Below are 11475 nucleotides of genomic sequence, written 5' to 3'. Positions count from 1 at the left end.
ACAGTTATTCCTATACATAATGAATTGATGAGTTTTTTTCACCACAACACAAAATCTAAAATGGAAAAACTCAAGATGTGAAGACTTTCAGCTTTAATTAAAGGGTTTAACAAAGGTGTGACAATAACCTAAAATTACAGCCATCACTGCACACTCTGGAGTTCACATCCTTCTACACAGTTCCTATCCAATCTGATGTGAGAAGATCTATCAAAAAGACTGGGATGAAGTGGGCAAATCCACAAGTAAGAAGACTATAGAGACTTACCCAAAAAGCTTTTTTAACTGGCCCTCTAACATAACTGATTAACATTAGAACAAGTACAATAAGGACAAGTGGAACCCAGAATCCACTTCACCAGTGTAGAGGATGACAGTGTGTCCAAGGATATAATTCCGTTAACTAATGGCACTCAGGGTGCCACTGTCTAGCATGTAGAAGTCTGGACTTCTTCAGACCCTTTCATGTGTGTCACCTGTGGTCGGGGTGAACTGCTCTTATCTGTAAAAAGCACATGGTGCCAGTGGACGATCTTTCAATTGAACTGCTATCCTGAAGACGTTGGACTGCCTATGCAACTTGTGTGGGGTGCAGGTGCAAAACTGTCAGAAAAGATGAGGAGGGAAAAATGTTAGAGTTCTGCACCTGTAAAACCACTCTATTCATTTTAGTGCACCTGTTTCATTAACACGAAACTAGCTGAAACTCTACTTAACTGACCTAAAGCTTGATTGATTGAAGTGTTCCTTAATTTTTGTTTGAACAGCACATATTATAAGTGCTTTAAGAATTACATGAATCAAATGTTTAAATCAGAGTAGCAATCCACATAGTAGTAATTCTTATAAATGATTAGCCTTCGCATAAAACCTTGATCAAAGTTGCCTTTTTCAAAAGTGGTACTTTAAAATCAATGTACAGAAAATTCCAAGTAAATATAGCAACATAATAATTTTACCTAATCAACAGGCAGTAATTTCATCTAAACCAAAATATTCTACAAAAATCTGTCACATCTGGCTTGCATTTAACATAGACAAAAAACATGAGAACACATCCTAAAACAGACATCTTGTATGGGACAAATGGTCTTTGCCACTGCCAGAACAAAACCATATTTGCCATATATCAAATGAGGCAAGCTGTATGGGGCAATTTACAGCAGACTTCATTGAAGCTGTAAAGAAGGAGTTGTTTCACTGATTTATATAAAAATTTATAAAGAAAAGTGTATCATCAACTGATGGAAAACATGTTAGTAGTAGTAATTAGGATTTGTGGGAACTATTTGAGTATATTAAAAAATTTGCTGAAGCTAGTAGCTGTTGACCATTTATTACCACATTCTATTTTTTTAAATTAGGGAAAGGGCACTTCCATCACTACAGTACTTTATGCAGCTTTGTTAAACCATACACAACTCACACTTTCTAATGTTTTCCTTTATAAGAAATGCATACTTGTGCATGTGCCTAAAAATTGGAACAGTGAGGTCAATGTAAGTTGTGTATCAGATCCAGATGTAAACATCTAGAAATAAAAGCTGAAATTTTGATCTCTCGTTTTATATTCATCTTTTGATGCCCCCCCTGAACCCCCTAAAGGCCTCCCTTTTCCAATACTTTTAGATGGCATTGTATGTGTATGATTTTTACATGCACTAAATAAAGCTTAAATGTAAGGTCAACATCACTACTCATGCACTATATAGTACATGTATGAATGTAAAATAAAGATAGTTACATTGAGTGATATTTCCAAAATATGTTGAAGAACTCAAATGTTGCCATACACTTGAAGATACTGCAAGAAATCAGACAAGAAATTAGTTATAATTCCTTATTAAGTCATGAATTCATGAAGCAAAGCAAATATTAATTTCAGAAAAACACTCTCCATGTAATAACTAATAGGAGTCAAATTATGACAGTATGGGGCCAAAATCATTAGCAGCAGTAGGAACACCATTGTGAATGAAACCCACATGCCCCCTAGGAAAGGATTAACAACTTACTATTATTTACATAGATGAGGAAAATTGTTCAGAAACCCATCAAACTTAAAACATTTTTACTCTAAATGTTCAAATTCATCGAGAGAGCGATATATATTCTACTCTCTTCCTAAAAGAGAAGACACAGTGCAGTACTAACCTCTATATAGGAAAAATTGTGATTAGCAAACTTACTTCTTTGGGGAGGGTAATCATGGTTTGGAGATGTGGTGGTCGTGGCTGACAGTGGTTGTGTTTTTTCTACAAGAGGAAATGGAAATTACACAATGTTCAATTTTATCTGTGCTTGCTGTCAGGACTGTATGATGTAGCAGGGGAACACTGATCAACACTTACACGTAGCCAACACTGAGGTTTGCAGCATTGCCTTGGCGTCTGTAAAGATAATTGATAGTGTACTGATTGCTTGTATTTTTTCATGCTGCCAATGATTCATATCAAATGAACTTGAAATGGTCCTGTACCGTGAAAATCTGCTCCAAAATGATTTCCTATAAACAAATAAAAAAAGTTGTTGGAAAGTTTTACAGACCAAGCAGTAAACTCTAAAGCCAGCAGCATTGAACAGCGATTGACTGGGATTTCTTTGACACAAGAACAATGTGTGTCAGTTTCTGCATCATCGTGGTTTATTAAGATACCTTTTCTCTGGGCGGGGCGGTGGTTGTACCGAGTTGTCAGTATGCTTTCTGTTGGATAGGGAAAATGCTATGTAAAAAAAGGGCCCACTAGTGAATCATAACTTTTAAAGAAAGACTATTTAAAAAGACTACTAGACTATTAGACTATAGAATTGATGTATTCAATGGGTCATTTTGAAATTACTGTACCTTTTTCTATAGATGAACACGGCGGCTACAACGATTGCAATCAGGACTACAGTTAGGACTGAAATGGTGGCTGGAAGGGAGCTTTTCAACTTGTACGTCAGTGATCCTGGAGACATATGAACATTAGATGCTTGTGAAACTTTATAAAAGAAAAATACAAAACTTGAAGATGAAATGTGAACAGTGTGCTCTAACCCTTCACATTCAGCTTGATTGTGCTGGCTTGTTGCTTGTGTCGCCAGAAAACAGCAGTACAGGTCAGGCTTTTGACGCCGTCTTCTGCAGCAACCACGAAGGTGATCGAGGAGGTTGTCTCCCAAACGCCTTGTCCTCTTGGGGTCTCTGTGACTTCACTGGTGAGATTTTGGACATTCCAAGAGAACACCGGAGAATGTGATTGACATGTGTGCGTCACAGAACACGAGGCGCTTAAAACAGAACCAGCGTCAACTTCGGCTGGAACCGGGGTCATCACTGGTTTTTCTGGGGCAGCTGAGATTTCAAACACAAAGTAAAGTGTTATATGTAGCTTAGAAAGCAAACAGATGAATAACTTAGACACATTTTAGAAAAGCTGAATATTTTGTAGTGACACCAGACCTTTCAGAATAATAAATACGCAGCTGTTCGTGAATCTGTAATTGATATTTTCTTTCTGTACGTGGAAACAGAAAGGCCCGTTGTCAAATGATTTTATGTCATCGATCTCCAGTGAGCAGTGTCCATCATTCAGGTCTCCTAACATCTTGGTGCGCTTCTTAAAATGGTCAGCTATATTGCTCTGGCCATTATGGTAGACAATTTCTCCATTTTTTTTAGCCCAGATGCCACGGGTGAATAACATATCCTGGTGCTGGAAGCTGCATGGAATCACCACACAGGACCGGGCCAGTCCACGGAGTTTGAAAGGAACAGTGGCATATCTGACAGGAACGTCTGCAAAGAGCGAAACAAGCCATGAAGGAATGATGCCTGCTGAAATCAATTCTCATGTGATGTGACAATACAACACCCACCACTGGTACGCTCTTCTTCAAATGGTTCATCATATCCTGCAAAAATGACAACAAGCATTTTCCATTTTCTCATCATTTACTTTGCAGAACTTCCAAAGCTCACAAATGAACACATTATACAGTATAGTGTTTAATCCAAGTTTAAAAACTAGTCTTGACATTTTCAAATGCAAATATTTTTCTAAATCATTTTTCATTAGCTGGTGCCAAGAAATAGTCTGGCATATAACACCCTATAAACCAATAAGCAGAGCTCTCATAAGATCTACCTATGAGGAGACCATGGTGTATGACATGTAGGAACTTACTTTTTATATGGAGGGTTTCAGATGCTGAGGTGTTCCCAGTGGCAAACACGGCAGTGCAGGTCAAAGATTTACCGTTATCATCCAGAGAGCCAATAAAGGTCAGGTTTGATACTATATTGTAAGTGTTGTGTGACTTCTCACTGGTGTGTAACACACTCTGCATGTCCTTGTAGTTCCACTCGATGGTTGGTTTATTCTTCTTGCACTTGTAGGAAACAGAACAGATGACACTCTTTGCTACACCTTCCATTGGGTCACGAGGCGGCTCAACCATTTTCATTTCCTCGTATGGACCTGAGTAGTAAAGTGAGGGTTAAGGCTAAACAGAGGTATTTTGATTCTCATTTACTTATCAAGTCTTATCACATTGTACTCACATTCAACATTCAGCCTGAGCTCACTTGTGGCTTTCTGACCACCACGGTAGCTAACAGTACACTTCACACTCTGGTCTGTCTCTTCGACCATCCAAGTTCGCTCAATCGTCCTTTGCCAAATGCCGTCAGATACCAGAGAGTCCATAAAGACGTCTTTTCCATTTATACCACTTAGTGTCAGGATGGGGGGAGCAGTGAGACATGTGTGATGGACACTACAGGACACTCTGCCCTGCTCTCCGACCCTGGGGATATCAATGATGCTCAACTGCGGCTCCTGTGCTTGGTCTATGAAATTCACAGCACAATAGAATTTAATTTGTTTTCAATTGGAGTGAAAATCACTCAAAATAAAGGAAACATGTATCCAGGTACTTACCTGTAACAATAAGTTGAGTAGTTTTATCTAAAAACTTGTTACCAGGGATGTGATAGGAAGTAATAGAGTGCTGATCTATCCATGGGTAAAGTCTGTCCTGGTCATGTGACATTTCAAGCTTTTCGATCTTAAGACTACAATTCATGTCCTTAACTGATCCAATCAAACTTGTTGTCCCCTCAAACTTTCGAATAGCACTCTGTTTTTGGTCATACACACATGGGTATTCGTTGCTCTGGTACAAGTACCATATAACACGGAGGTCAGAAGGCTGGGATCTACTGTAAGTGAAACTGCAAGGAATGATGATGCACGATCCCCTCATGCCTGTGATGCTGCCGGGCGTAGTGAAGGACCAACCAAGAGAAAGCATACTTCCTGTAAAAACATGCAACATTTTAAACAAGTTTTTAATATTTAAAACTAGTAGTTCACAATCGTTCTGGCCTTTGAACATATAATATAGAATTAAAAAATGTCTGTGTGACCCCACATCACATGTTATGGCATCTTCCACAGCAAAGATTTTAGCCAACAGTTATTTATTAATGCATCCAGCAACAATATAATACAAAAGCATTTGCAAAGCAAATCAGTTCATTTGTTGGGCTTATTTCATCCTTATAAACATTCACCTTTTTTTCTGCAACTGAAATAAATGTCTGAAAAAATGAGGTATTGAGGAATAAACATTCAGCACTGTGCTATTCTGTGGTCATAAGTACAAAAAATACAACAACAAAATCAGACACTTCAGCACTATGTGAAGGCTGTTAAAATGTGAGGGGAAGATAATATTTGAGATGTGTCACTTCTTTTATAGAATTTGTGGTTAATGCAAAACAGTTCTGACACATAAGTGCAATAGATGATGGTAAGGTTAAGATGTTAAATGAGGATTATTAATATTTCTACTCACTCTTTACACGTAGGATAATTCTCTCTTCCTGCCTTCGCCCTCCACCAAATGTTGCATAGCATGTCAGAGTTCTTCCATTGTCATTACCTGACGCTGTGAACATTAGTGTGGAGACAGTCCTCCACTGAGCTTTTGTAATTTCTTTGGTGTCAGTGGAGGTCGGCATGCTATCATAGTTCCATGTGAGAACTGGTACATCTTTAGGACAAGTGTATAAGGCAGTGCAGGTTACTTTGCTTGGTTGGCCTTCAAGAAACTCTGCTGAGGAAGTGCTGATAGTCACAGGTGAAAATGAACCTGAGACACAAATAACAAATTGGTTACTTTTAACATTTGAAGCAGACAAAAAACTTGTTTTATTCTGTGTGTCACATACATTCAGCATTTAAGATTCTAGAGGTTGATGCACTTAGACCACCAGTGTGTCGTACAGAGCATGTCACAGTTTCGTGATCGCTCTTTATGTCCAGTGTGGATGTCAGAGTAGTTTTGCATATGCCATTAGAGCTGCAGTCATGATTTACACGTCCATTTCGCAGCGGTGAGTTGAATGTCAGAGTGGGTGGATAAGTGGGACAGGTGTGATGCACAGAGCAATGCAGTTGCACAGACTGTCCCACCTTCCTGTCTCCAGACACTGTAATGAGCGGTTCCTCTGGTTTGTCTTAAAAAAAAAATTGTAGAGAATTAATGATCAGAAAATCAACATAAACATAAACATTTAATACCGTCATCCTAAAAACTTACCGTCTACTTCAATAGTTACGGTTGTATCATAGAATGAGTGGGTGCTACTCCAAATATTCTCTGGATCTACCCAGGGATAAATCTTCTGACTGTGGTGAGACCAAGTCACTGGGTAGATCCTTAGACTACATGTCTTGGAGCTAGAGGAGATTCGTTCTGTTTTTCCTCTAAATGCGTAAATAACATCATCTGGGTACCATTTGTCATAAACTAGAGGGTATCCACGATCTACATACTGGTACCAAACCACACGATCTGGTCTTCTAGGTGGATTCTGATCGTAGTCAAAAGTGCACGGGATCTCAAGGCAGGAATTCAGCAATCCTTTAATATGTCTGGGCATCTTTACCTGCCAAGCCATGGAGCTGCAGAAAATGTGTCCTACAAGAAAAGCGTGATGCAGAAGAAAAGTTAAAACTGTAATAAAAACAAAACAAAACAAAAGATTAGAGATGAGATTAGATTCATATTTTTAGTGTGCCATTGTATTACCTAGAATATAGACATTCAGGAGGAAATAGGTAAATCCAGACATCTAAAACACACACACACACAAAGAAGTTTAAACAGTCAAAAATAAATACAAATGTAAGGCACATCAAGGAAATTCAATTTTCAGATAAAATAACATTAGAAAAAGTATAGTTTAGATGTGAAAGGGGAACTAGTAGTTTAGTACTGAATTTATTGTACATAACTTTGGTGAACTCACCTAGGAAAGATTCACACACTCAAAATTCAGAACAGCAAAGGGACAGGTTTTATACTCTAAATACTGAAGGACAAATAAGGGTGGAGTGGGCCTCACCCACATATTCACAATAAATCTAGACTTTTCAAGCAGAACAATGTTTCAACAGAGTGATGCCATTATTAGTGAATATAAATTGAATGAGAACCAATATCAAATAACAAAACAGTGTCTGTTACATCATGACTGTCTCTGCTCATCATGTACATTCACTTGGTTTTATTTCTATTTTCTTCTTTTTAATTAAACAGACATTTTCCCAAAAATATGGGCAAAATCAAGCAGCAACAACAAACAGTTGCAGTCACATAATATACAGAACAGATACACACAAAAAGAAACCACAAATTAAATACTAGAGATAGAGGTAAAGACACGACTATGTTACGTAGTTTTCACAACAAGAAGGTAGGTTGTCACACGATTTAGAGAATTATAATATTGTTCTCCCTACTGTGCCTGAGGCTGTAGGTGCAGTGTTTGCGTGTCTGTCTGTGAGCTGGGTGGAGTTAGTCTCTGCCTATGTTCTCTTTTCTTTTTCTACAGCTCTGTGTGTATATTGTCTCCATGGCAGGAAGTTAAGTCCTGATGATCCTCTCCGCAGGCTTAATGACTCTTTGAATTCTTAACAGTCAGACTTCCTCTTTGTCTGTGTGGTGTTACCATCCCAGACAGTGAGGATGCTCTCATCAGTCCTCTGTAAGCCCGGGTGAGTAGGTGACAATTCAATCCCAGCTTTCCTGAGCTGCCTGATGAAGTATAGCCACTGCTGGGCTCTTTGTTGCAGTAGTGTTTAATGACCAGCTTAGGTTATGTGTTACCTGCAAGCCCAGGTAGCTGTCAGTCCTCTCCGCCTCCGGTTCTTCCTGAAGTCTATTAGTATTTCTTTTGTATGAGGTCGTTCTCTTTTCCACAGACAACAATATCATTCACCAAGGTCCTGTAATCCAACTCACCCTCACACTCAATGATGCATTACAGTTCTCTGAGCAAATAATATGGTATGACCTTAACCTCAAGACCAGATATTCCACATGTTCCGAACAGTATTTAGAAATAATCTTAGGTCCAGATCAAGTCGGTGTCCAGAGTCACTGCTTCCTCCGGTACCCGTTCAGATCCTCCCCGTCTGCCGCGTCTCCTCTTCGGACTGTTGCTTTCGGGAGAGCTCCCTGCCGGGGGAAGGTGGTCGTGGTCGGGTCGACATAGCATCTTAGCTCCGGGTAAGAGTCCAGCATGAAAGCGTCAAAAAGTCCAAAAAGGCTGCGCTCTTTTATCTGTAATATATCGCCCTGTCCTAGATAACTTTACTGTAGCCTTAACACGACACAAAGCAAGAAAGAGACAAAAGAGAAGCAACTCACACCATGAGCTCATGCAGACAAGAAAAGGTTTAGATGACAGAAAACAAGCAAAATGATCTCAGTCTACAGAAATATTATGTTTCCAGTGGTTATTAAAACAAATGTAAATTTGATTTCAAGTGGTTTGAAGCAATCCATTGATAAGACTTCTAATAAAAACAAACAAAATATGTGCTTAGCTGTGGCAGATACATTTGGAAACACCATAGCTTCAAATGTTGTATTTCAGTATATAAACTAATAGAACTTGAAACTGTGAAATAAATGTTGTTACTCTTTTTTATACAGATTTGATAAAGATAGGACTGACTTACCCCCAGGGACGACTGCTCCCAACATTAACAGAAGTCTCTAATTACAGATCGTTTTAAGAAACCTCCCTCTTCAATGTGGGCGGATGTTTGCTTATTAATAATGACAAGGAGGGGAAAGATCCTATTTACAGTAAAGCTTACTGACAATAAGACTCTCGGGGAAAGTCCTTCAGTCTTTTACCTTCAACTCTACAATAAAAATCAATGAGATTTGAGTGTACAGATTTTGCTAATAGACAAATAAAAAAAACATCACCCTGTACTTAGATCCAGAAAAACTATTTCCCTGGGTAAAGAGGTATTATTTACAGCTTTGTTAGCTTATGATAAATACTGGAAGCTAGGAAACAGTAGCAAAAATGAATCTTCCAGTTCCTCAACATGTGTCTTTATAGTTTGTGTTCCTGAGGTGCTGTCTGAAGAACTTTGTTACTATTAGCCATGCTAGCTGTTACCTATTGTTTCCAGTCTTTATGCTAAGCTAGGTTGCTACCTATAATCTTATATTGATTTATATTATCAGACCTACAATATCTGCACAAAGTGTATTTCTGAGAATGTTAAATTATTACATTTAAATTGTTTTGCGTCTTTGTTATCTTTGTGTTTAGCATTTGGTATTTAGTTGTTTAATTAATTTTTTTTTTTTTTTTATCTCAGTGTGGTATGTTTTAAGTGGCACCATGCTACAACAAACAGACTTAACAGATGCATATTTATAACCAAGTATTATGATACATTTTATGGATAAAATCAGAAATTTAAATACATTTACTTTGCCTAAACAACATGTTTGTCAATGACAGAATTAAATATCATTTGTGTGCTTACTACAGTGGTTATGCATAACAATAATTCATCTAATAATCTGATCCACTTAATAGCAATAACAATTATAGGCATTATTTTGTTGACCTCGCGGGGGACCTTTTTGATTGATAGGAAAACAACAAAACAAAACAAAAGTACAGTACATAAGTGAAAACAACAATTAGCTATTTAACTATTATATGTTTAACAAACTTAAATATGATCCAACTCCTATACCCCCTGTAGATCGTCTGTAACAACAAAAAGTATATTAATAATCATTAAGTCCTTAACATTTTCATGGAGAAATTAAAATAATCCTTTCAAAAAATGAACTTTTTTAACAAAACAGTAAGTACTGTCATTCTACCATGTTATAAAATGTCTTACCTCAAAATTCTGCTCCAAATAGACCATCTGCACGAATTTTGTGAAGAATATTGCATGTACATATACCACATTGTACATGCAAATTACATTGAATCATTTGGTAATATATAGTATATACAGCAAGATTTATTAAGATTGGAAACTTCCACTCAAAATAAATATTGTACCATTTTTCTCTGCAAATTTAGTCCTCAATCTGCTTTACCTGCCATCCTGACTTTAGAGCTCTGCAATGCATCTCCTTGATGAAACAGTACAATAATATTTATTAAAGGAGCACAAATTAATTTCTTGTTTAAATATAGTAATTATTGTATAATTTGCTCAGTCACTACATTACTTACTTGTATCTTTTTACAATGAAAATGCAGAGGACCCCAAAGGTCACAGCAATACCAATTGCCACTACAATCGGAATGATGATGTGGTTGTAGTTTAGTGCACCTGTAAATAGAAGCCAGCCAATCTTCCTTTATATCACACGCGCAGTAGGTGAACAACATACCGCAGGTAAACTAAAATAAATGACATCTTGAAACCAAAAAGGTTTTTGTGGAGCTTTATGAGATTTTAACAGCTACTCCATGTGAGTTTAGGGCAATGGGAGGTGCAGGTGTGGATTACTTTACAGGTGATAGCATAGGAAGTTCAAAAGCTGTCTTACTTTAAGTCAGTAAAGAATATAGAGGATTAGTTATAAATGGAAAAAATAGAGTTAAAGCAAGTAAAGTGAGTTGATAACGGTGGGAAAACCAATGTCTTGCCTGAAGAATGTATCACAGGTTTGGTCAACTCTGTAAAACCTTTATTTACCAGCAAGTGTTGCTCCTCCAAGCTCTGTAACACCCAACCAGCCCCTGGTAACACACTCTACATACTGTACTGTATACTATACTTATGATGTACTGCATCTAACTACCGGTACTTATTTGTAGTTAGATGCCTTTTAGGTGCATGTGAAAAAACTGGGTTAAATGTACAATTATTCACATACTGCATATAAAGTAATAGTTAGGATTTATATTCACTCACATAAGTAGAGGTATTGTGGCTTGATGTCAGGCCAGGTATTAGAACCTTAGACAATATGTCTGATGCAGATAGTGTCACAACCTGGCTCAAATGAAGGACAAAGATAACTATTTAACACAAATCAAGCAAAGAAACCATACGTATGTACTCTGTGATCCCTCTCGATTATAGAGTAGTTGAGCTATTAAGGCTTAAACTTTCTTGAGAGGTAGCTGATTGCCTA

General features: G+C 37.6%; 2 protein-coding genes across 3 annotated transcripts; both read right to left on the bottom strand.

The window, feature by feature from the left end:
* Positions 1 to 529: 529 nt before the first annotated feature.
* Positions 530 to 3731, bottom strand: LOC113169940 (myeloid cell surface antigen CD33-like). 2 transcript variants are annotated; one of them, XR_003299606.1, is made up of 9 exons: positions 3446 to 3731; positions 3041 to 3337; positions 2846 to 2951; positions 2657 to 2704; positions 2480 to 2506; positions 2352 to 2390; positions 2190 to 2255; positions 1745 to 1804; positions 530 to 603 (listed from the first exon to the last, which is right to left on the bottom strand). XR_003299606.1 is itself a non-coding variant. In XM_026371747.1 (8 exons), exons 1-7 carry the CDS (start codon positions 3687 to 3689, stop codon positions 2207 to 2209), a joined length of 810 nt encoding a protein of 269 aa, XP_026227532.1. In that variant the 5' UTR covers positions 3690 to 3731; the 3' UTR covers positions 1511 to 1804; positions 2190 to 2206. The 2 variants fall into 2 exon arrangements, 1 of the variants encoding a protein (XP_026227532.1); XM_026371747.1 differs by lacking the exon at positions 530 to 603 and having other exon boundaries at positions 1511 to 1804.
* A 316-nt stretch (positions 3732 to 4047) lies between these two features.
* LOC113169450 lies at positions 4048 to 8580 on the bottom strand. The gene is made up of 9 exons (XM_026370848.1): positions 8453 to 8580; positions 8006 to 8118; positions 6592 to 6972; positions 6221 to 6508; positions 5845 to 6141; positions 4926 to 5303; positions 4547 to 4834; positions 4170 to 4463; positions 4048 to 4079 (listed from the first exon to the last, which is right to left on the bottom strand). The coding sequence occupies exons 1-9, from the start codon at positions 8578 to 8580 to the stop codon at positions 4048 to 4050; spliced, it is 2199 nt and encodes a 732-aa protein (XP_026226633.1).
* Between the last annotated feature and the right edge of the window lie 2895 nt (positions 8581 to 11475).

Source organism: Anabas testudineus, chromosome 16, assembly GCF_900324465.2.
Source record: "Anabas testudineus chromosome 16, fAnaTes1.2, whole genome shotgun sequence".
Lineage (NCBI taxonomy): Eukaryota > Metazoa > Chordata > Actinopteri > Anabantiformes > Anabantidae > Anabas > Anabas testudineus.
The sequence above is the reverse complement of the archived record's forward strand: the minus strand, read 5'-3'. Positions and strand labels throughout refer to the sequence as shown.